The 25,619-nt window shown below is 40.1% G+C and overlaps 2 protein-coding genes across 4 annotated transcripts; one reads left to right on the plus strand and one right to left on the minus strand.

Annotated features, from left to right (window-relative positions):
- Window positions 1–482: 482 nt before the first annotated feature.
- Window positions 483–5,126, plus strand: RB195_019698 (uncharacterized protein; the record flags this gene model as incomplete). Its single annotated transcript, XM_064187670.1, has 3 exons — window positions 483–625; window positions 3,268–3,389; window positions 4,966–5,126. 3 exons carry the CDS (start codon window positions 483–485, stop codon window positions 5,124–5,126), a joined length of 426 nt encoding a protein of 141 aa, XP_064043551.1.
- A 4,533-nt stretch (window positions 5,127–9,659) lies between these two features.
- RB195_019699 (uncharacterized protein) lies at window positions 9,660–25,467 on the minus strand (the record flags this gene model as incomplete). 3 transcript variants are annotated; one of them, XM_064187671.1, is made up of 34 exons in its annotated part: window positions 9,660–9,722; window positions 9,782–9,875; window positions 10,998–11,088; window positions 11,955–12,057; window positions 12,123–12,200; window positions 12,259–12,381; window positions 14,724–14,828; window positions 14,885–14,989; window positions 15,234–15,386; window positions 15,763–15,888; window positions 15,951–16,071; window positions 16,848–16,915; window positions 17,111–17,197; window positions 17,964–18,113; window positions 18,230–18,337; window positions 18,409–18,534; window positions 18,943–19,101; window positions 19,170–19,324; window positions 19,769–19,886; window positions 19,968–20,153; window positions 20,486–20,554; window positions 20,708–20,782; window positions 20,877–20,963; window positions 21,494–21,591; window positions 21,645–21,759; window positions 21,869–21,958; window positions 22,080–22,212; window positions 22,273–22,467; window positions 23,239–23,322; window positions 24,470–24,570; window positions 24,649–24,822; window positions 24,885–24,986; window positions 25,103–25,385; window positions 25,451–25,467. In XM_064187671.1, the coding sequence occupies 34 exons, from the start codon at window positions 25,465–25,467 to the stop codon at window positions 9,660–9,662; spliced, it is 3,942 nt and encodes a 1,313-aa protein (XP_064043552.1). The 3 variants fall into 3 exon arrangements, with proteins under 3 accessions (XP_064043552.1, XP_064043553.1, XP_064043554.1); XM_064187672.1 differs by lacking the exons at window positions 24,470–24,570; window positions 24,649–24,822; window positions 24,885–24,986; window positions 25,103–25,385; window positions 25,451–25,467 and adding exons at window positions 23,386–23,428; window positions 24,087–24,113; window positions 24,196–24,226; XM_064187673.1 differs by lacking the exons at window positions 9,660–9,722; window positions 9,782–9,875; window positions 10,998–11,088; ... (26 more) ...; window positions 24,470–24,570; window positions 24,649–24,822 and having other exon boundaries at window positions 24,870–24,986.
- Between the last annotated feature and the right edge of the window lie 152 nt (window positions 25,468–25,619).

The raw sequence follows: 25,619 nt of genomic DNA on the forward strand, positions 1-25,619 counted from the left end.
ATTCATAGTGTCCACAAAAAACCTAAAGCGGTAAAGTTCAGAAATAGGCGTATCAAATGCCTCTCGAGCATGTTTCCGGAAACGATTACGGCCGAGTGGCCGGCTGGGGCAAATTCGATGTCGTGGGACCACCTCCACGGATTGTCACACATGCGGGAGCGGTTGGCGCACTCATCGTTCGTTGCCCGGGTGACCAGACCCCGCTAACTGGCACTCCACTTAATCCAAGATAATCCTTTAACTGCCAAAACATCCGAATTATTGAAGCCGATTACCATCATAGGCGATGGAAATAGTCGCTAGCGGCTTCTCTCATGTTCCTCCTCACCGTCCTCTTTGTTGTCTCGCCTTCTAAGAAATACTGTCTCTCTCATTGAGTTCGAGTGAAGAAAATCAGACTATTTTAGCCCGAAATCCCACAACACGCTCCTTGGTTGCCTTCTGCTCACGAAACCGCATACCGTTTCAGTCAATATGTGCCGATGATGATCCTCCTCGTTTGCCTCATACTATCGACATTGAATGGAGTTCGAATGTTGTCATGCTATCACTGCATTTCCCAGGTTCCATTGGATGGCATTGAAGACGACGCTCGTCTCGCGCTTAAGAGACTTATTTTCGAAAGGTGATCCTTCTCCTTTAATTACTATTTTGCGTATCCAACAAGAAAAAACTCCAAATAAAAGTGCTCTGTTGTGAACGGTCTTTCATGAATTCGCACGAGTTATCGTACCAGTACAATCTGTATTGGGCAAAATTCATTTGTAAATGATTATAATTCGACTAACATTAAGGCGATCAAGCTTTTGAATGTGCATTAACCCTAACTGTAATCTTCAAAAGTGTTTAGACACTTCTCGTCTCACCTAGCGTGATATAGCTATTTTCTTTTCAACCATTCAAATCTTACGTTTGCCGCCAGCGTAAATTTTCCTTTCAAGTGTTCTGATCAAAGAAACAGATAAAACCGTATAACTGTTTATTTTGTGCTCTCGGCATCACAGAATAAACACTTACTCCGTATAAACAACACCTAAATGCAAGTGCATTTCTGACGTAGTATTTCTCCAAGTACACCTCTTTCCAAGAAAAAGAAAAAAAAACTGAATATAGAACAACTGTTTTGCTTACTTCTTATATTCCTTTATACATACATATTATTTTACTTTCTTATAATTTTAAATTAGTTTTCTAAAGCTTTCACGAATGTTACTGAACTTTAATAAGAACATTACAAATAATTCGCTTCTGCATTTTTGGTGGGATTAATTTTTTAGAATCATTAGTCTTATTACTTCCTTGTGTGGCTCACATGTGTAAGTATGTACGTGAAGAGGGTGAAAAAGTAGGTCCGGATATAAATTATAAATAAATTTATTAAAAAAAACCAGGTATAAATTTCTTATTGTGAAGAAAAATCGCATTATTATAAACTTGCAATAGAAATACCGATTTTATATCTACGTGTGTATTTTGTTTTATATTCTATATCTACACGTGTGTCTACGTCTGTGTCTTTATATATTAACGAAATAATTAAATTTAAAATGCGTAGTAAACGGTGTGAATTATATAATAGTATATATACTACTATACTATACTGTACTATATGATGAAAAATATAATATGTAATGATATAACTATAAAATGCATAACTTTTACAATTGTATCACTACTGGTGCACTTTCCTGTGTACGATCAAAACAAGTAGATCCTTTTTCCGTGACAAATGTTTCAAGATTTGGAAACCTTGTCCTCGAATCATACGGATGAGAAGGACTAAAATTTTTTGCTCATGTTTCTGTCGTCTCCACTGACAACGAAAAAGCAGACGCCGTCGCGTGCAGATGGCCACTCAACGGATAGAAGCTCTACGAATGTACCCTCCATGAAAAATATTAGCTCACCCAAAAATGAATGGTCGCGGTCATGTTCTAGATTTTCCGGATTCGATTCGCTAACATTTTTTAAGACGAGGATTCCTTTCCTAATATACTAAAAATATTTAATATTGACAAATATACTAACACTATTAAATAATATTCCAAAGCCTTTACGAAATTTATCAAGCTCATTCCAGAAATTTCTGCTTTTCTGTGAGTTTGCTTTTTTCAACAGAGCAACAAGTAACACGGCGACAGGAAACACAGCGTGGCTGAAATGGTTGCTAGCATGACTCAGCTTATTGCCGGGATCCAGCTTTGGAATTATATATTGACTGCGATTACTCATTCGGAAAACATGATTCTCCAATGGTTTTTTCTCTAAAAAAAACATGACACCTGCTTTACTGAGACCGCTTGAAATATAATCGGGAACGGTGGCAAATTTCCGCTTCACCTGTGTACGGACGCGAACAAACAAGCAATTATGATGCAACTTCGGCACTTGGTAATGTTGAAAGAGTCGAAATTTGAAGGAAATTAGATGATTCCAGAGTGGATTTCGCTAAAGCAGAAATTGTTAGTAACTAATCGGCGACCAAAAGAAAAAACTCCTTTACAGCTCCTTTTAAATCCAAACAGAATTTCAATATTGTAGATTTCTGCTTCGTCATAAGAATACGCCCCTCTCTAAGCTACCGCCACATTCTGATAAGTCTTGAAATGTTCTCCGAAAAAAGCACTAATCAGGAAATGGTAAAAAAATGAAATTGCGGATTTGCTCGTGTTCCACATTTCTCTGCACTGCACGAATGAGCTGATTTGTAAATCGACTGCATTGGAAGCGAAATTGTTGCAGTCTGATTACTACGTTTCCTTCTTAAAAGAAAATATTTAAATTTAAAAAGTGTTCCAACCATTGAAAAAGAAATTAATGACATCACTCCACGAATCTGAGGTGGTACGGATTTCAGGTGCAGTATTCGTATACGGGATGGGAGACTATAGAGAGGGAGGTGATTCCGTCCATTTCTTCCTAATTGCCGTAAAAAACGGCCCGGAAGATACGGCTTCGGGCGTTTTGGCGCACTATTTTCTACAGAGAGTTCGACTGGAGCGCGCCAGCCTTGTGCGGCGCCGCATCTTCCTGGCCGTTTTTTGCGGCAATTGGGAAGAAATGGACGGAATCACCCACCTCCCCATAGTCTCCCATCCCGTATACGAATACTCCACCTGAAATCTGCACCACCTCAGATTCGTGGGGTGATGCTTTTAATAAAGAAAAGAAAAAGAAGAAGAAAAAAAGCATTGAAAAAGGTCCATAATTTTTGGAAATTGTTTAGACTGTACCCAATGTCTTTCAGAGGGAATGTTATTTTTCCAGGTACAATGTGCCTCCGTCACATGAGTTCTGCGATGACGCAAACACATACGATTTCTATACGGCTGAAACACAGGATTGTGATGATACGGACCAGTGCATAAAGATATCATTCTTTCAAAAAGGTACGACTGATTAGAGTAACGATAATATGTCAATTCTCGAATCCGTCCTAATATCAGCCAACCCTTTCATTCCTCCGGGATCAGTAAATTGGTGCAAGACCTGTCCTGGAGGATAAAAACACTGATGAAAATGCAAAAAACAAAAAACCGTCTGACCCTCGAAAGTCATTGTATGGGCCAAAACACGAACGCCAACGGTTCTGAATTGGTGTTGGCGTCGGCGCAACCCAAGCGGATTGATACGCCAGCGACTTTATCCTTCATCCCTCTAATATGTCAAGTCGCCCTCATCTGAAGCGTAAAGAGCAGATTTTTCTTGTTTATGTAAATGCGATGAAGCAGGAGATTTCTAGAGATTTTAGAATCGTTGGGTGGCCCTTCATTTGAATTTTGTTCTTTTCCATCTTCTCTGTTTTTTTCTAAACTCTTTCTCTCTACTTCTTAATTATGTGCTTTCTTGTTCTCGGTCCAATTTCTGGATAAATAAGTGAAGAGTTATCGAAAAGTTCAGGGATACTGTAACCACTGTAGCACTGAAGCACAGCTGAACTTTACGAATTGTTTCTTTTTTATGCTGCGTTAATCCGATTATCCGTCAAAGTGGCAACTGTCAACGGGAAAGCCGTTTCTTGGTCGTTTCATGGATGGCATGTAGCTTTTATTTCTTTTCACACCTTCTTAGTAATTCGTTTCAATGAATCCAGGCCGGTATATCCAGGAGAGCAAGCCGTGACGCCGCTTGTAGACTTGATCAAGAAGTCGAATAGTTCTGGAACCCATTCGAGGGTAAATGTTGATGAAGTTACGTCGCGTTTGAAAGCGAGCGCTCCCGGAACATTCTGATCTCGAGACGTTTCCATCGGTTCCACTGGTAAGAAATGTTCGGAATGTAGCTTTCAAGAGCGAAAACGGGGAACACCCTCTACAAAGCCAAGAACCGCAGCCCTCACGAGCCATACACTTTCGTCAACATAGCAGTTGTTTACGTTCGTAGCAGTTATGAAACAGGAGCGGACGGTTTTCAGCGGATTTCGCTAATACTGCGGACCGAGCTGCTAAGCTACTGCTCTAAACTGATCAATTTTATGTTAATATTCATTTAATTTGTGGATTTGTAGATTATGGCTGGGGTTTATCCATACATGCAAAATACATCTCGAGCCCTACCTTATCTACTAATGAAAAATACCTGAAATCGAATGCGCCTGCAGGGCTTGGTTCAATTCTATTTTGTCAAGTGCTTTAAAAAGTTTATGTCCCAGTTCGACGTCAAGTTGCAACGCATTCAAAGCAATGTATGGTTGGAGGTCACGATGCCAAAAGAAAGACTTAAAGTCCTCTTTCGGAGATTTGGCCTGGACTCCCCAATCCCCTTGAAACTTCGCTATGGCGTGAGGTCAAAAACGATCATTATTCGAATAACCACCCCATTATGAACATGACAGATTCATGCGCCGATCGAATATTTGTGTTCGAGTTTTACCAAAGTTGGAGACTTTGCTAGATATCCAGAATGACTGTTTGTAATATTTCTTGAGAGCATATATTTATTATAAAAAGTTTACGGACGTTTAAGATTTGGCTGCGTTTGCTTTTAATACATTGACATCAATTTCTGATATAAACATATCGGTGATGTTGGCTCATCTTGCCGAATCAACATCTGGAAATGTTATTCATAGGAAAATGACTGATCGCGTGGAAACCCTGTTCGTTTTTGAGGAGTTCTTTACCTAACAATCCCTCTTCTCCATTATTATCATCTATTGGCACCATGTTTTCTTCATTTCAAATCTTTAAACAAGCAAATTGAATTCACGATGAACGACGAGGAAATAGTGACATAATTATATCTACGCAGATGCTAACATAATATGTATATGTGGAAGATTGCTACTTTGTGCTGGGAAAGAGGGAGAGACAGAGATTTTGCAAAGTCTTTTTTTTAACATCTCATACTTGTGTTGTATGAAAGTAAACAACCACTTACATCGGAGTGCGCACAGTGTAGCACTTAAATGAACCCCACTCCTCGTCAATTCGCTGAACCAGAACCCCTTATCCTTGATCTTCGGCAAGATTATCATAAAAAGTAGCATTCCGGGGGATCGCGATGTTCGGTTCCTTCTCGTAGTACATTTGGGATGTACATCGCTATTGCTGCGAAAATCTGAAATATCAATCAGAAATCCAGGAACCTTTCAATGTGAGACATCAGAAACGCAAGAACTGGAGACCTCATTTAACCCGACAAGACCACTCTTTACACTTATAACCCCTAACGCTGACGAAATGAAATCACACCTTGAGTGCTCTTGATTGCCTTTTGTTCCTGTGTTACTGTAGGAGGTGGTTCTCGTCATTGTAGTTATATTTCCCAAACTAGCTTTGCTAGTGGAAGGTACCCAGTGTCATGAATTTCTTCGAACGCTATCTTTTCCGTTGGAAAAAGAAACGCTGCAAGGATAGTTTGATAGGAGTTTTATTACATATTAATAACGAAAATAATTTGTTCAGATGCACAGAAGCTCTGCAATGTTGCAGAATATTTTCAAACTAGAATTACACTCATTTTCGACCGTCCTTGAATCTATCCACATTGAATACATAGCTTTTATATTGATTTGCTTGAGCCTGTAGCCAAGACTGGTAGTATTTTTTGTCTCTTTATCCATGCTAGCCTGACAGAGTTGAATGATGAGGGCAGTTACCGACGCCCAGTAGGAGCATGATGGATTTCGCATGTGTCTGACAAGTTACTGCCATTTTGGGGACCAAAATGTCCGAGGTACAAACCCAAACTCTTCTAGAGTTTCTCCAGCACTACATTGTCCTTGTACTAAATGTGTTCCCATCACGTACATTGAATGATTGTGAAAAAATCCCAATGATTTTAGTTTTGCAGACATTAATAAAAACTTTACCTAATATGCCTATTTTATGTAGCTTCAATTTTGGGACGACATTCCTAAAGCAGAGTTCAGGGGAATTCTCAACGTTGGATTTCTCTAGTAGTGGACAGGATCCAGACCTTCATGACAAACCGAAAAATCAAGAGCATCTGCGACATCAGTTCATCTATTGAGGGAAATGAACGCCTTTAAGGTTTACAGAATGAAGTATAAAGCATTTCGCGCTCGGACAAACTGATACTTTAACTGCTCCTGACTTCTTTGATTCCTGGATTTACAAAGGGTATTTCGTATTCATTCTGTAACATTCGCAACTACATATGTCCCAGATCCCATCCATCAGTAAAAAGAATATACTATAGCAATTTTCCCAAACGCTATTTTTAGTGTTAGAAGATTTTTTTCACTACACAGGCTTATAACAGAAAGCGTACTTTTCCCTCATCTTTTCCCTCATGAGTGATTGAACGACTTTCGATGTCCTCTCTCGAGTTACTTGATCATCCGGAGCTTTCGAAAGTTTACCTTATGGCAAACCCAACACCCTAAAAAAGAATTGATACCTGTAAATTTGTTGTTCCGCTCAAAGGAAGGGTAACACGATTTTGACGTGGTACAGGAATCCAAGGAAAAACACAGAGTTCGGGTCATAGATTGCGGAAACTAGCCTGGCTCCGCTCATCTTTCCCAATTCGTCGTTAAAAACGGCGAAGAAGACGCCATTCTTTCCCACAGATTCAGTTGTAACGCGGCAATGCGAATGTCAACGCGCCGCATCCGAGTGCGAGCGGTCGAAGATCAATGATGTCTTATAGCCTCATAAGAAATAAAGCTGTTCTTCAGGAAGAGTAGGGAGAGAAGAGAGAAGTCAAGCTGGTTTCGGCAACCTACAACCCGAATCTAGGCTTTCGTTGTGGTTTCCGCAGCACGTCAAAATCGTGATACGCTACCTCTAAACATGCGCATTCGCTATTTTCAGCTAAGAAATCTTCGCGGCGACTTTTACTTTCTTTCCCGCCTGATTCTATTCTTTGTTTAGCCAAAACTTGGCAAGAAATTCTGGGAAAAGAGTGACTGAGTGTATCCAAAAGTGCAACGAAGTGCAACACGTTTTCCATGGTTCTACACTCTCATTTCCGCTTACTTGAATTCACTACTCCAAAACATTTCGCATTCTTTTGTCGTACTGAAAAGGTTCAGTGTTAATTTTACAGCATTTCGTTGCGCAGAAGTTTCAGAGTATGCCTGTATTCACAACCTCCATCGTAACTACGGAACTTAACAAGTACTTTCGAACTAATCTCGTTAATGGCCTAAGCGGTGGTCCCCTTGTGCAGATATATCTTTTAAATAAGCTAGAAGCGCAAAGGTACATGTCACGCCGATTTCGAGATCTAATTGGACAGTATATACACTTTTACCAAAATATTGGCCATGACACAAAGGATTGCAAGCTCCAATTCTGCGTAAGGTGCTGCCGACAACTCAGACCGACGTGCCGCAGCTCACTAAACGTCTGCGCGGCAAGACACTGCGCCCTGAGTCAGCTGGCGTATAGAAACGCTGCAAACGATACGTTTGCAGTTACCTGCGATTGGTCGCGGGATGCAGTATTGCGTACGCTTGCGCTATATCGCACCGCAAATCAGAACTTCTTGACTGGACTGCACTTAAATCTGCGCATTTTGCGATTCCAGAAGGCTCTGAAAATCACCCAAATATCAATATAGCAAAAATAAATCCAACTTCAGTCGTTCAGCTGTTTGCGGCAAGCAAAACGAGAAGTTGTGGAACTCTCACCCGGCTTGTGGTTTTGCCTTGAAAGAACATCTCAGTTCTCTTTTGGAAGATGCTACAGTTCTTAGAAGTTCTATTAGAGCCTCCATTTGGATGTACGCGTTCCTTTCTAAAGAACGTAGAGCAATGTGAATCAAGGTAATCATGCAAATCATCGAGAAAGCCAGGAAAAGTCTAATAGAGCATAAGATGTTAGTACAAGGGGTACCCCCCAGTTGTACTTTCCAAGTTTCAGAGAGCCGTATTTCCCTAAATCTTTTGCTTCACTAAAAAAAGCTACTCAGATATATGAAATTAGCCCACATCATATCAACAACGTGAACAAGTGCGAAATTCCGATACACTATAGGAGCGCCAAAATCAATAAAGCAAAAAGGAAAACCAAGAAAGAAAAGTATGCTAAGATTTGATTTCTTTTTTTTTGGATATTTTTGACGTTACTCTTCTTACCCTCCAAGCACTTGTTTACACCATAACCTCGAGGCTATTCGTAGCGTAAGAATCGAACAACATCTCTCACGTCAATTGCCAGCCCAGCTAATGTAAGATGCTCATCACAGGTGAATTTCCTCTCGTTGCCATGCTATTAGCCAACCACCACCAATTATGAAAAAAGCGGTTGCCCGGTGGTCTTCCTCATGACAGGTGAAATTTCTTCCATGCACGACAGGCCCACAGCATCTCCTCTTTTTATTTAGTGGAATAGATGTGGAAGTGGAATCTGACAGATACATATTACAACAATACAAATTTTTGCCTTCGGCTTCAATCTGCTGTTAAAATTAAAAATTATGATGTCCTACGTTATGTGAATACGCAATTTCTCTCGAATTAGATTTCAAAAAATCAAACAGAAACTAAGGAGGTACAGAATAGGCGGGGGTGGGTGCAGGTTCACTGCATTTGCGTAGTCGATGTTCCGACACAGCGCAACGCCATCCTAGCCGTTCTCATTCCTGGGATACTGAACAATATCACACCTGTTTGGGAGGACAGAAACACTTATTTGATCCATTGCTCCACATTAGGCACCCATTTCTATAGGCCACATAGGCGTTCATAAAGCCCTTCGATTCTGAACGACGTCAGAAGCGCTGCAATGTTCCATAGGGATTGCTTGCGGCCAACCACTTTATCCTTTTCTTCTAATTACGTCAGAAAAGTGTTATCTCAGCATTTCAGGCTTATCCTTCGTCATGCGAGGATGTCACAGTCACCTCCTTCGTTCTAGCTACTACCTCAGCCAGGACACTCAATGCTCTAACAGGGGCCCTTCGCAATGTTTATGTAAAACAAATCTATGCAACGTTTCGGGTACTACAGACATTATCCTCATATTCATTACTTTGTGCATAGCACGTATTCTAGTAGGCTTATTTATGTAAATATACGATTCATCACAGCCAGGAAGAGATTGCATTTATAGAAGAGCTTTCGAGAGTAAACTTTCATTGCCAAGTTTTAACAAGGAATAAAAAAAATGGAATATACAAATATGAATAGACTGCTTTTGCAGCTGCATGGCAGTCTTCAACAGTCAGAAAAATTAATAGATGGAGATCTATCTTGAACAAGTGTTCGAACGAGACTGCATGATGGAAAGAAAATGTTTCGGATCCCAATTCTGAAAATAGCCAATTTAACCACCGCAAAGGACGACCGAGGCACTGATTTCTATCTTACACGACAATTTTCACTCAATGTTGCACCGTTATGCACAATTTGAACAGTAACTTTTCGGTTGAACCTCAAGCCATGAAGCAACTTCGGAGTTAACCTGAAAATATCCTTAATGTCGAATGAATATCGCTAGGTAAACAAGGTTAGAGGCGAAAATAAACACAAAAATGTTTCGCACTGCCTAGGGAAACCTGGACCTAAAAGACTAAAGGGATTTCAGGTGGAGTATTCGTATACGGGATCGTAGATTATGGAGAGAGAGAGGGGGGGATTCCATCCATTTCTCCTTGCATCAGTGGGAACGGACGACCCCGGCATGTTGTTTCTTATGACGGCTTATGTTGCAATGCGCAACGTTCGCGCTCCGCCCAACCCCATCCCACCTGCGATTTGTTGGAAACCCATTCGGACAAATCGCACGAGAGGAACGGCACAAGGGTGGCGCGCTGCAATTCGTGCGTCGTAAGAAACAGCGTTCCTGGGTTGTCCGTTTCCACTGATACAGGGAAAAGTGGACGGAATCACCTTCCTCTCCATAATCTACGATCCGGTATACGACTACTCCATCTGAAATCCGTACCACATCAGATTCGTGGGGTGATGCCTTCAAAGGAGGTATATTACGAAACGACGTAGTGTGGGAACTTAATGGAAAACATAGAGTTCGGCGCTCAGATTATGAATATGAATGCGGCCACGCTCAATTTCCGCTAGTCGTGCTGAAAAACGGCGCGAACCGGAGAGTGCATAAGTTCGCGATCTGATGCAATTCATAGAAACTAGAGCGGTTTCCAGGTAGTTTTACGATACAGTACGACTAGGAGGAACTGAGCGTGAGCACGCTCATTTTCGCAATCCACGCCCCGACAACTACGTTTTAAATCGGGTTTCCACAGTACGTAAATTTAGTGATACGCAGCTTTTAATGTAAAATTCATGCGAAAATGCTTCAATGTTGTACTTGAAAGACTTCATGATCTCGAAATTCATAATATGGGACCTCTAAACGAGTAGGCTAATAATTTAACAGCTTCAGAAAGTTGATCAACGTAAAATCCTTAAGCGGTTTATAAGCACTATACGAAACATCCTCAAACAATCAATCGTCCTCAAACATAAAATGTATCTAAACAAAAAAGTCAAAGGAAAAAAATTCAAGAAAGCATTGCAAAGGCAGGACAAGTACACAACTTCATATACATCGACACATTAAACTTACAGGAAATACTGTGTTTTGGCAAGATTCCCCTCTCCACTCAGGGTATCCACCATGATATCGAATACCTTCCGCTCGTTCACTGGATCCATTCCTACAAAAGCTGAGTTGCAAAACATGTGATGGTCGTAAATTGTGCATTACTTTAAAGAACATGCAAATATTACAAAACACTGTTAGAGGGAAGTAGAAAGAATCTATTAAAAATGTTTGCAGAGGCACAAGAATTCAGTTGCAGTTTCCTCCTTAAAAGAAGTCTGTTAGACAGCCGTGTGCTTCTTGAAACGTTCGAGGAATCGAAAGAACCCATGAAGGCGATTAGAGAGAAACCTTTCTTAGATCACAGGATACGACAAAAAAAAAACCTTCAACACACTGTCTCTTCTAAATGCAAATAACGCGTTTCTTAGCTTCTTTCCAAAGCAGAATTTCAGATGGTCGCCTGTTGGTATGATATTCGACTGGAAACCCAGACAATCGGATTTCTATTCGTCGAGAGTTCGAATAAACTGACATTTCAGAAACAAAGAAAATTCAATCCCGATTCAGTAGGAAATAAAACTGATAGAATGCATTAGACAAAAGATGACTGACTGACTTAATGATTAGATAAATTAATCCAATGATATACGGTTAATAGAATGAATTGTCAAATTTCGTCTCGTCCGTCGACCCCCACCTTCATGAAGATCTCGAAGTGGAAGATTTTGGTCTCGAGTCTGCGGTAATGGATATCACATAAAATTCTACAACACATTCCTCGAGCATTCAGGAAATGCAACAGAAGTCGCAAGTTAATAAAACGAGCGAGATTAGGAAAAAAGAAAGAGAAAAAAAAGAAAAATGAAAGAAAAAAGTTTGAAAAACATCAGAATGTATTTCTAACAATCACAATTGACGAAAATTTTTGAGAATTGTCTCGCCAATATACTGGGTGTTAGAGCCAGAAATGTACAATACCTTGATTAATCTCATCAACGCATCGGAAAGGTACAGGGCATAGCTCCTGGAGGGCCAAAAGATACAACATAGTGGAAACACTACGTTCACCACCCGATTGAACCTAAACAAAATGGCACTTCAGGCGAATACTTGTCAATTTAATTTCGAAAGTCACTTTATGACAACCTGGTGATCAAGCCGTCGTAGTCGTTCACCTGCTCGGAAGCTAACCATGATCATAATACCATATTCCGAAACATTGAGCTAAAATAAATGAGCAATACATTCTCCACCACTTCACACAAATATTCTGCTCGCTTACCGGATCTTCAGGAATATCTAAATAAACTTCTCCGGCACAGCCCAACAATGCGAAAAATTTGGAATAATTGACATTGATGTTACGTATGAGTTCCTCCACAGGTTCTTTCCAATTCGTGATTTCCTTTGGAAAAAATGTGGAAATAAACTACGCTGAATGATGTAGGATTGCAATTCTAGTAAATCTTTACTGTAAAAAAAATCACTCATGTCTTCTCATAAGTTTCAATCATGGTATTTTGTGAGCAACTGGTTAGTAAAAAAAAAACGAAACAAACAGAAAAACCTGTAATACAGATTTCTCCTATGTTTTAATTGATAAATTTGATCCTGAAGACGACTCCTATGGATTTATTCATCGGTGACAGTGATTTTTTAACCTTCACTCTTCAAACTTACATCAAGGAATCAAATCTCCATTTCATATAATATATCCTACATAAGGAATCAAAGCGTGCGGAGAGAGGTGACTGCCACGGTCTGCATATCTTTTATCACGCGCTATTGTTCCCAAATAATGTTGACAGGGGACAAGGCGAACAAGCCGCTTAATCGATACCGTAACCATTGCGATTATATATATATATATATATATATATATATATATATAATATATAATGTATTATATTAATATAATATATATATATAATGTTGGTGCAACCAATCCTTCTAGGATGATCTAAATTCAGATTTGTGAGGTTAATGAACTTGAATGAGGTCAACCGATCCACCGACTTTTTATTCTCAAAAAAAAAAACAAGTCTGGGAGCGATTTCTGAACATGAAAAGGAAGAAATACCTCGTTGGCCAAGCTGACAAAGATTAACCTCTCACCAGTGCGCTACATTCGCATATATGTATATTATTTGTATACAGTTTACTTATTTAGTTATTTATTTGCTAGCCTGCCTACTTATAACCTTGCACTTTGAAAACAATCGAAGTTTGAAAGCTGGGACGCGCCTTTCATCATAAAGGCTCAAGTTAAAGCTAGGTGGTTCTGGAAGATTCCCAGACAAAAGTATATAAGAGCGTTTCTGTTGTGAAACCGTTGTAGTGCAAAATCCATCGACGTCATTGGCGAGTGATCCTCTTCTGTGAATGGAAGCGACGCTACACTGCACGTCAGAAGGGCGCCAACATCGTCAAGGCATTGTGCGATTGGATCACTATCCACGCAACTGTCATCTACTGGATCCGCCACTGCTAGGAGGGAAACTTCAGTTTCGACTGTTTGCCGCACACGGAACACAAACGTGTCGAATTCGCAGGGAATGTTATGATGGGAGCTACTGCCCAACGGCAGGGTCGACGAAAACGTCTACACGAGGCAGCTATGCGAGTTTGCCCCGCAATACAAGAAAAGCGACTGAAATCCGCCGCCCTTCACCTCATCCACGACAACAACCGGCCGCATTTCGCATTGGATGCTAACCTCTAGCATGAAGCCCTGGGTTGCGGTCTCTCATCCACCCTATTTCCCAGATCTCGCGCCATCGGACTACAACTCGTTCCGGCCCCTTAAGCATTCTCTGCAGCAAACACTGTCCAATTCTTTCACAGACCACAAATCCGCTGTTAAGCTCTTCTTTAGGTCTTAGGCCCCAATTTCTGATCCCGGGGAATTGTAACCGGCCCAGAAAGATGGAACGCTGTTATAGACACTCATGGTACATAAACCGACGGATAATGATCCATTTGTGACGGAGAAACAATGAAATTGTGTAAGATGTACGCGTGTAAGAAAAAATTAGCCATCTTTATGTATATATCTGTATAGGGGGCCAAAACGACATGAAGCACGAACAGTGCAAGCGGTTGCGCTCGGAGCGGTGGAGACAGCGGTTGGTCTACTAGTCCGTACCTCCTTCCTCAAAACGAGTGGATCCACTATGAACTGCGAAGCTATAGTGGTGCCTCTGTAGTTGTTGAAATTCGAATCGAAATTTGAGTAAACGTTCAGAGCACGTACGAGCTATATAAGTTGCACCGTTACATGGCGAAAGTTACTGAGACATTGTAAAAAGGTGCTATTGTCCAATACACTGCCAAAGCCCAACCCAAATAGGACGTTACGCTGAACTGTCGAACAATGTCGACCTCAGATACTTGGGTCACTCGGCGCGTACGGGCAGTTCACGCGAGATGCGAAAAAGATGCATGAGCACAGGCTATGGAACTGTGACGAGTGTTTGGATTCTGTTCTTTAGCTATAGATCGTGAAAGTTAGGCAAAACTGTGTTCAAAGGACGACATGCCTCAGCAAAAATGCAACCGCGTCAGGCGGTAATACCAGCCGATTAAGTGGAAAAACTATGCCTATATATATATATATATATGTATATATATATATATATATATATATACATATATATATGTATGTATATATATAGAACATATTGGGAAAATTTTGTTGGAAACAGCATTCCAACTAATGCCGAAAGGCTTCATTTAAAGGAAAGGAACCTTAATTAGTGTAGTCTTCCATGACTCCCTCGTTGATTCTTGCTGCTGCTTTCTCTCCAACAAGTTAACCTTCTCCACACTCAGACTCTCAAAACGGTCAACGTCCTAGAAATTCACGACATTGTAATGAGCAGTTAATTTTTTATACGGAACTAGCGTACGTCTTTGCTTCCATCCACGCTAGCGATGTCAAGTTTCACTTTTTCTTCCTCAAGAAGCCGAGAAACGGCTTCTTTGTCATCGGGAATCTTCTTCTGGACAAACAGCTGAAAAAAAGGAAACTGTTCTAAAGGAACGACCTTTCTCCACTGCTTAAGATATTAAATAGAAAAAAAAACGGGTTTCTTTCTCAATAAAGTTTCTAAACTTCTACAGCCCACTCAGTTGTTTTTTTTTTCTTTTGAGAAGAATGTGAAAGAAGAAAGAAGATGGCAGACCATCATCAATGCGAAGTTATTTTTTTTTTTGCTATTTCAGCAATAAAAGCGTGAATAATTCTCAATATTCAACCTTTTCGAGTTGTTCCAGGATATTTCCCTCTTCCTGAGTTATTTTGTCAGGGTCAATGGTGCTTATGCCACATTGTTCTTGCAGCACTTCCTTAGCCCGTGCAAGTTCCCTCATGACCTCGCGAAAACGCGTTGCTCGTCCCTCAAGCAGCGCCTGCAAAACATGAAATAGAATTACACTTGACTGCTCTTAGCCTCTTGGGATTGGAATTTACGTGATCAAATAGAACAAATGGAATAGTTTTCCTCTTCTTCATGCATATTTGTTGGTCGTTGTGAAAAAAGTCGCGAAATATTATGCACAGCATTAAAATATTGAAGTGAAACACTGTTCAGCGAGAGATTAAGTTAATGATGTGATATGCCTTCTGCCACTGTAGACGTACTTACATGTATGCACTTAATATGAATAAAAAATTCGAATTGCGAAAATCCTTAGCATATTCACTATTACACTAGGCAAGCCCCACTGTGAAAAGATCCGCTATAAAAGCTAGTCTCAGCTGAATATGAGAACGAAAAATAGTTACCAAATTGTCTTGCAATTTCTGCTGGGCATCATGAAGTTGGCTCTCAGCTTTGCTCAGTGTTTCGCGTAGTCCTTGTAACGCTATTCTCAGCAAAGAGTCATCCACGTAAATGGCGCGTAACTGGCCCTGGAAAAGTGTGAGTTCAGAAGAAGATAACATCGTTCTTTTATTGGCTAATATTTGCGCACCATTTTGGTCAACATTTTGAGGACCATTTTGTGAACTTCTCTGCTGGCATTAGTTTTGGCCTCATTAAGAGCAGCTCGCGCGTGCTCAATATCCGGACGACCAGCGCTGAGAGACTCAAGCCTAGAAATTTGACCAATACTAAACATTGTTAAACATTACGTATACGTCTATATTAAGTTATGAATATATTTTAAAAAGCGCATCCCGGGTAGCATAGAACCCTACGACTCTAATGTTGATTTACACTCGCCGCGAAAAATATTGTGCTGGTCTAACGAGTAACGTGGTCAGTGAATGCTGATGCTCGGCCGAGAAAGTAATGTGTGATGGACGACGGTGTTGGTCGACATGGGCGAACACTTGCACGCATCATAAGTTGCATCGTTGGCCCATGAACAACCAAGGCTGGCTAACAGGGCTTCTTCTGGATTATTGGGGAGGAATTGACCGTGATCACGCTGATATTCGTGAACTACAATCCTACCCACATTAACTCGCTTGGATTCCCGATCATCGTCAATTTGAAATTTCATCGTCAACTGACACGCTGCCTTAGAGCACTCAAAAAACTGTGGTTGCATCTATGGCATCAGCGCTTGTATATGACTACGTAATGCCAGGAAATACAAACATTCTTGAAAAACTGTACTTTTTCTTTAGTGAAGAACTGCAGAAGCAAAGAATATAATTATCAATAAAGACCAGCGAAAATAAGAGAATTTACGAAGTTTAAACCACCACAACAACCACTACACTTCACAACAGTAGAGAGTTTCAACACTGAAGTTTGCGGTCACCAATTAACAAAACATGGGCGTCCAGTAATACAGAGAAGTCCTGCGATTGAAGAAAGAAAGTTGGAGTGAAACAAAAATCTTAAATTCTGAACCACTTACTTGCTCTCTCGACTGCTTAAAGAACGCTCAAGATTGACCAGATTGTCCCGGCGATTTCTCCATTCTAACTAAAATGTGATCACTGGTAGATGTTTTCGCAGATAAACAACTTGATGAGGCATCTTTCACGACAACAAGAACAGTTTTAGATTCAACCTGACCAAAGTAGTCGGCTACTCTAGCTTCAACTATAGTTTATTTTTGGAAAATGATCTCCAGACTACCGATTTCTCAAAATGAAGTGCTTTGATTTGTAAATTCACCTGGTCGCACTTTAGGGCTTCCTTTTCCTTTTGAAGTGTGGCTCTTACTTCCTTCAACTGAGTTCGACGGTTATATAGCTCCTTCTCCTATGAAACGAAACAATATGTATGGGAAACACCAAAGTATGATTTAAGGGCAGCGCATCAGGCAACTGACAATGTTGCGATCTCTCTACGATTACATAAGGGTAGGAGTGTAGTTCATGATTATGAGCGCGATCACACTCAATTTCCCTACTGGTCCAGATAAAGACGTACGACGAAACAACAGCCTTCTGTGATGTGGCTGGATCAAACAGCATTGTTTCACATCCCTTTTTCTTAATGACTAGAGAGAATTGAAAATGATCCCACCCATACTCGTAAACTACACCTTTGAGAGATAGGAAACTGATCACCAAAGAAATTGGAGAAAAAGACTTGTTCACAGCGAGGAACAACGAGCAAGTAGTGCCGCTATGTAACACACAGAACGAGTCTATTGCGCAAGGAGTGCTGCACGCAGACATGGACATGAGAATGGCTTTTTTCGTGCAGTGTTTTATAAAAATACGAACAAATCATGCAATTCCAAAATGTTTTCATTACACTATAATGAAATCCAAGAATATAAAGTCATCACACATTATGTGTATCACATTTTCCAGAAGATGTTCATGCTACATGTACTCATTAAACATTGAATCCAGATCCACGCCCTTGTTTCGTCCTCGTCAACATAATTAAATACAAGTAAATATAAATAGTCAAATTTTAAGGGTCAAATTTCTTGAGTTTTAATATTCTTTACCGAAAAAAAAATCGTGAAAACAACTGGAAACCTACATGAGGAAAAAAAAAACAAAAAAGTTACCTTGCTTCGAAGATCCTGCTTCTCAGCATCAAGTTTCTTACTTTCGTCAAAGTTTGACGAATGAGCAACGAAAATCCTAGCTGGCATCCTGAGCTCGCTTTGCTGTCCGATGATCTCGTGAGACCCGTACTTGGATACAGTAAATTGGACCTACGAAACAGTGGCTTTTAGGTTAGGTTAAATTTATTTACTAATTGAAGTTGCACTTGAGCGAGTGCAAAAAAAAATAATAGAACAACTCAATGCAGCTTTAAAAGGCAACTGACCCTATACCTGTCCGTGAGATACAAACGGAATGGAGTGTTCACAAAAGCTGTCTTTATAGCCTCATATGCATCATTCGTCTTCGACGACCCAATAGGAACTTGATGCAGCTTTAAAAAAATTACTGTACAGAAAATAAGTTTAAAAAATGGAGCCAAATGCCAATTTCTCTAAAGCAAACCCGAGCGACATTGCACAAATATTGCTTGACAACATCAGGAGCAGTGAACAAATCAACGGCGAAACGGTTGAAACCGAACTTTTTCATTTCGGGACTTAGCACTGTCCTCAACGAAGAAATGTCAACCTAGAAGAATCTATATTGTTCTTATATGTCTCTATGGAAGCGATTATGAACTGAAGTTAAGTTAGATGTAAGGAAGGATAAAAATTGTGCACCAAAAGCAAATCCTGACCAGATACGATAAGAAAAATGAGAAAAATTTCTACAAAGAAGACGGTTTGGCTAACATCAAGTATGTTGTTTTGAGGACGGAACGAAATTTCGCCGAAACTCTTCGCACTCAATTAAGTGATTTGAGCCTGTCAATTTAACAGGTCTGTACTATGCGGAATAAGCGGCTATGTACTTTCAGACAACGTTGAAGTAGATTCAATAGATGTCGTTCGAAAAGCCTTTAAAGGAGCGAGTTACAACCAGGCATATTCCTTCCAGAAATGCATCATGAGAGGGTAAAACGTAGAGGAAAAATACCTGTTCAGAAGGAACAACGGTGGAATTAAGCTTCCATTTATGCCTCTGATCAGTTAAAATGGCTTCATCTGCTTTGCACCCGAAAATGAACATGGGAAAATCTCTGATAGCAATAAGATTTTCAAGTAGCATCGCCGACTCAGTGTTAGGCACCGTCGTCTGTAAGTAACGTAGTTTGAAACATACTTTCATAAAGTAAAAATTACGATAAGAAATCGAATTAGTACATGAAGAATTGGCACGTAGACCGGATAACGGAATTTCTCACGATTTTGCTCATACCACCTCCAGGCTTCATCAGCCATATTGCATCGCATACCTTCTAGAATACGCAGCCGTCCCTCCATAGCCTGACTTATACGCTTTTCCCGATCGCGCAAACCTGAAGGAAGAGACCACACCAATATTCCAAAAAAATATAATATAGGTACTTATAGTGACAAATAGCGACCAGAACCTAAGATATAGAAATAGAGGAAGGAAGTGACTTTGCTTGCAGGAATTCCCAAATTCGAAAATTTCAACCAAAGTCTCTGACTCTAACATAAAGGCTATTTCACTCTAGCAAGTCATTCAATACTGGACGTAGCGTCAAACATCAAACCCAGGAGTGATATAATGTTACTTAGAATGTAGATGTGGCGAACAAGCTGCAAGAAGTAAAAAGGGTTAGGTTGAGCAAGCAGTTTTTTGTGTAGAGTGTGAATGAGAGCTTCAATACCGCAGGACCGGGTGAGCAGAGTAGATAACTTCTAAACCAAAGATCAAACGATTTGCAAGAACTTAACCGAAGTTAGGTGAACGAAGTATCGTGTATGTAACTCACGGTTTATCTCATCTGATAATCTCTTCTCTTCAAAAGTTACTTCATCCTCTAGACGACAGAGATTTTCGTCTTCTTCAGCGTATTTCTGTGTCTTCTCTACAGCCTCCCTTCTGAACTCCTGAACTGTCAAGTATAACAATATTTGTAACTTGCTGAACTAGTAGAATGAACAGCATGAAACTGATAGAGAAAATCTGACCTCATATCCCTCCAACTCCTTTCTAGCATCAGCTACATTCTCTCTGATTCGATCCACTTGCCTTTTCATCTGATCCATTTCCTTTTCCCAATTATCGCTTTGTGTTTTCAAACGTTTGAATCGTTCAGAAGCATCGCGAACATAAAAATACCGCAAATTACTGACAAAAACCAAAAACAGGGCAACCTGACCAAACTACTCCGCTTAAACGAATGGAGAAAGCAGATCGTAATAAATACTGTCAAATGGGAAGAAAACGAGGGTCAGAGTTAGATTTATGTACATCGAAATCGAAAGTGGAATAGTTGTTTTGCAATTGTCTCCTCTAGCGATACAACTGCAAGTCGTTTATGATAATTCCTAATTAATTTTTAAGCCTCATATAATTTGATAGACATTACCACCCAGATAAAGTGGTGGAAGAAGAAATAAAGTGAAGTCTCTGCTCAAACTTCGTCCCAGAAAAAACAGTATTATAATAGGAAAGAAAGCAAAGGGAAGCAACGAAGGAAAAGTACCTTTTCATCGTACAAATTTATGTTCCTCATCGTGCACAAATCATCTCTCTTGATACGCATTTGGCGCTCCTACAAATCAGAAGAGTTGAAATAGCTAAATAACACAATGGTGGAAAGTAAGAGAAATAATCTAGAAATAATGTTTTGATCTGGGCGGTTATGCGGAATACCAGATAGTATGAACAGAGCCGCAATAAGACAGTGATAAAAAAAAACACCAACAATATCAGCATGCATCTTGTGATATTCCTCTTCCAGTGTCGTTTCTTTTTCAGCTTTTTTCTTGAGTTGTTGCACCTAAACCAAATGTTTTCTGCTTCTCAGTTCAACCAGTGAAATGCTCGAGTTTCAAAAATTACACCTGAATCTATCACTTTTATGTACTGCTTACTTGCTTTTCCTGTTCCTTAACCTTTGCTTGTAACTCGTCCATGGCTGCCTCCTCGATGGAAAAATGTCCTTCAGATTCCTTGAAGTCCTGGAACAAGCTAGTACTGAATTCTTGACTATAAAACTGATGAGAGCTGTCCTTACATATCTAGGCACGCTTAAAGGCATCACCACGGCGGTACGGACTTCCGTCGTGGTGATGCCTCCGTCCCACCGGGCTAAAGACTATACGGGGTCGTAAATTGCAGAAACAGATAGAATAACGCTCATTTCCTCCTAATCGCCTTAAAAACGGCCCAGAAGATGCGACGCGTGCTCCAATAGAACTTCAAACGTTCCGGGACGCTGTTTTCTACGACGAGTTCTATTGGAGCGCGCCACCCTTGTGCACGCGCCTTCCCGGCTATTTTTACGGCAATTAGGAAGAAATGAGCGTTATCCCACCCGTTTCTGCAATCTACGACCCCATATTTCCGTAGCCATCGGAAATCATTCCATTCCAAACTCGTGGGGTGATGCCTTTAAGTGATAATAAAGAAAATCAAAAGAAGAAAACAAAAATTAAACAAGCGTATGCATAGAAACGGTGAGAACGACAGATATGCGAATTCTACTTACCAAGACAGCTTTCTTTTTTTGAAGAACTTTTATCTTCGTACGGAGGGATTCTTTTTTCTTATAATTCTCAACACGGGGAAGGAGCGCCTCGATTTCTCCTGCAAATGACCACAAAACTGTTTGCAACAAGCAGAGAAATGGACATATTTACCTTCTATGCAATGAAGACGTTGCTGGATCAGACGAGCATCCTGAATGAAAACACTTTCGTGTTTCTTCTTCTTGATTAGATTTTCGTGCGTTTCCAGCAAAGCTGGATTTCCTGCCTAAAATTTGCGTTGTTGCCCAAATAAAAACCAATCCACAAATGATGAAAGCGTCAAACAGACTGATATTAATTCAGCTTCAAAAAAAAGAACAAGGAGCTGAAATTACCCTTTCTGTATTCATGAGCAACTCAACCGAACTTTGCTCTGAAAAACTCTTCACTTTGTCTTGAGCAAGGAATGTGCAAGGATTGTCAATCTGGAGGATAAAGCCATCAATAATTCAGTGAGAAACTTCCTGAACACCTAATAACAAAAAGAAACCCGTAGTAAGAGAACTAAGAGAAGGAAGAAAAGAAAAGAAGAACGAAGAGAAAGACCTGGATATTGTACGAAGCAACGAAGTCGCGAACAGCTCTTTGCGTAGTGCGTGTCCCATTAATGAAGTAGGTACAACTACTGGGCCTTTGAAGAAGAACTTTGATGCTCTGTTCCCCTTTTCGAGAGTCGGCGCTGAAAACTAATATTATAATGGCCAGCAAAATTGTTCAATATTACGAAGAAATCGCTCACATATGCACTTCCACAAAGCCTTCATCGCGCCTATGTTTAATATAGTCTCCCATTCTTTCAGATCTACCAAGCACTTTAGGACTGCCTCCTACTGCCAAACAGATTCCGCAAATCACAGTGCTTTTGCCGGCTCCATTAGTTCCAATAATGACGTTCAAATGGGGTCCAGGTATACAAACCACATCGTCGTAGGTGCTGCAATGAGTTTCTACCATTCTTAAATACAGTAAATGTGAAAAAAAACTACAAAAGTTCCACTTTTTTACAAACGACAACGGATACAGATGATATAGTCAGAAAATATGACGTGTACTAGGAGTAATTACAAGACTAATTCTCTCTTAGATATCCTCAGGTTTGGCTGCGTGATTAAAACGTCATGGAATCACTTGGAATCCTAGACCATAGTTAGACTGTATTCCTCTCACAGAAGGAAAACAGATGCTGCATGTCAATTTCAGTAATCACAAAATGAAGTGGTTTGATCGCAGAGTAAGTTTATGTTGAGAAGTGTGACCGCTGATTAGCAGAAGTCAACATTCTGTCTTTCCTGACATCGATAATTATTATGTATTACCTAATATTATTATGAATATCTTCTTCCGAATAACTGAGATTAACGTAATCTACGCTCTATAGCTCAACTACTACTTACGCTTTCAGCTTCAAGCCATCCCCGCTTTATTTTTAATGGTACACTGCTAGCTTTCAGTTCATATTCTTGAGAAAAACAGTTTTCAAATGAAATCGTTTGTTCTGTACGTAACGGACGAAAATGCGCACAAATAGTCAACACAAGCAATTACAATATACACAGAAACCTGAGCGAATAAAAGCGATCGTGGTCCACACAAAACTATATCATGTGAAGGTTCAAGTAGAATATGATGCTTTTTCAATAAACGAGAAATAAAAAAAGAAATAATGCAAACATATGTGTAAATACACAAAATAAATAGCACTCACAGAAAGTTGTGGTAAGTTATCTTTGTAATAGAACCGTCCGGAAACGCAGGTCCGGAAGACTGTACATCCATAGCATGAGGTTGTCTGAATGGTCCCATCATTTAAGTATATTGCCATGAAACTGTTCTAATATAGAAAATAACAAACTCTGCAAAATTGTAATTGTTGAATTTACCCGCTACCGCGCCGGCTGCACACACTGCATTGCGTCACACGGCCGAAAAGTTCCTATTAGGTTCCTATTTGAATATGTTGTGTTGTCCGCAGACTATATAGACTTGCACTTGCGCAGGAATCTACGGCATGTAAAATAATATTTTCTGATTTTGAATATTATGTCCCTATGAGCCACGTGGTTTTCTTTTTTTCTTTCGTTTATGTGTTTACACCGATTCCCTTCTATGTGCTGCGAGTGCTGTATGACTGCGTACTCACTCTTATTGTGTGTTTTTCCCATATGAGCAATATGTCGTTAATGAATGCCACTACAGTAACTTATTATAACTTCAACGTCCTTCCTCTTTTTCATGTTTCCTTTGATATCTTATACTGTGCCTTCTGTCATCCTTTGTTGTCGCATGTATGTAATCATGCGAACCATTGGATGCTCTGAAGGAGACGCTAACAAAGTTTCTATAAATTATATAAAGAAGAAGTTTACATCTTATATTTGTATGTCACATCACATATTATTCTTATAATCAAATTTGACATTTGTACCACCATATACACTGCATGTACATTCCCATCACATCAAGTAAATACACATGCATACACATTCTTATGATTCCAGCAGTTCACGTTCACAGAGCATAGAAGTGTTTACACAGGACCCTAGCCGCTCGAACTCTGCCCATTGGTCCACTCTATCACTCCTATAAAAGAAAATAGCTTATATTCAATAATCAATTGATCGGAAAACACAGGCGTTTTGTGCTGGTCTATATAGCTGATTACCATCAGATTCGGAGCTGGCATCAACTCTCATCTGAACTGACTCCGTGTCGAAGTTGTGAAGTCTCCCCGGCTGCACGCGACACTTTGCAGCAAGATTCCTGAAAATCCCTTTCACCGATCTCTTCAGATTCTACATTTATGCAAGGTAATTTACCTTATGTCTCGTGTTGTAATGAAGTACAGTCGAGTACGGGGGCCTCCTCTTACTTGCATTCTTATTTTTTTATATACTTGTCGGACACTGAGACCATCCCTTAACAGCGAGACCACATACTTTTTAGCACTCTCATCTAGTCTCAGCTGAGATGGACGAGCTTCATGTCCGAGATGGGTGAGGCAGTGTTCGACTGTCACACCATCAATCCTTTCCGTCACCTAGAATTCGTCTGGTTTCACTACGATTAGAATTTGAAGAGCCACTGATTGTTGATGTTAAAATTGTAGTACACATACATTCATATATGCTGTGCAGTGCATCACAGACTTTTTCGTTTTTTCAGGTCGCGAAGCTGGACAGTGATACGAGCAGTGACAGCGGAGATAGGTGACTTTGGCCTGCTCCGTAATCTTAGTCCTTGTTACGAAACGACTTATTACACCTGCTTCCTCTGATGCTAACTTCCAACTCTTGAGAAAAAAAATCACTTGAGATACACTAATGTACACGCAAGTTGTCATACTACTCGAACCTGGTAATCTTGTACATTCTGGAAAGCGACTGTTTCCACTACAAATTCGTCTGAGTCTTCAGCATGCTGTTGATGGGCATGCTCTGCGAGCTCACGGTGACTCTACATGGATACACTTGATAGAATCAGAAAGAGTAATCAATGAAGATGTGAATTATTAAACAGTTATTAAATGTAAAAAACCATCATGAAAGCTGCGGTTCATCAATGTGACTCACTCTGACGGTCTCTCTGCATATGGGACACAGGATAGTTGGTGGTGAATACTCGTCAGCGTGCTTTGTGGTTCTATGTCGGGTCAGCCCACTGGTACTGTTGAATCCCGCATCACAGTACTCACAGCTATATACTTTCTTTCCTGAGGCGGCAATTTTCCGGTTCTTTTTCTCAGTCTTAAATTCCGCTATTTGCTCTTGTGAATATCCATGGACTTCAGCAAGGTGCCTCTGGATTTTTTTACCCTTGTCTACATCACAAACCGGGCATACATTCATGACGGTACTAGAATCAAAGCAATATAATTTGCATATGAAAGAGGAAGTAGAGTAGTGTTTAAAAAAACTTACTTGCGTGTGGCATCCATAATGTAAATTGAAGAAGATAAGTTGTTAAGAACAGAGATAATAAATAGTTCGACTAACTCGATTGAGAACAGGCTCAGATAATGACTTTCGTGTAGGCTTACATGACCCGATGTTCTTCTTCCAGATGACGGGCTATAGAGAGGCCTTCGTT

The sequence above is a fragment of the Necator americanus genome, chromosome II (genome assembly GCF_031761385.1).
Source record: "Necator americanus strain Aroian chromosome II, whole genome shotgun sequence".
Classification (NCBI taxonomy): Eukaryota; Metazoa; Nematoda; class Chromadorea; order Rhabditida; family Ancylostomatidae; genus Necator; species Necator americanus.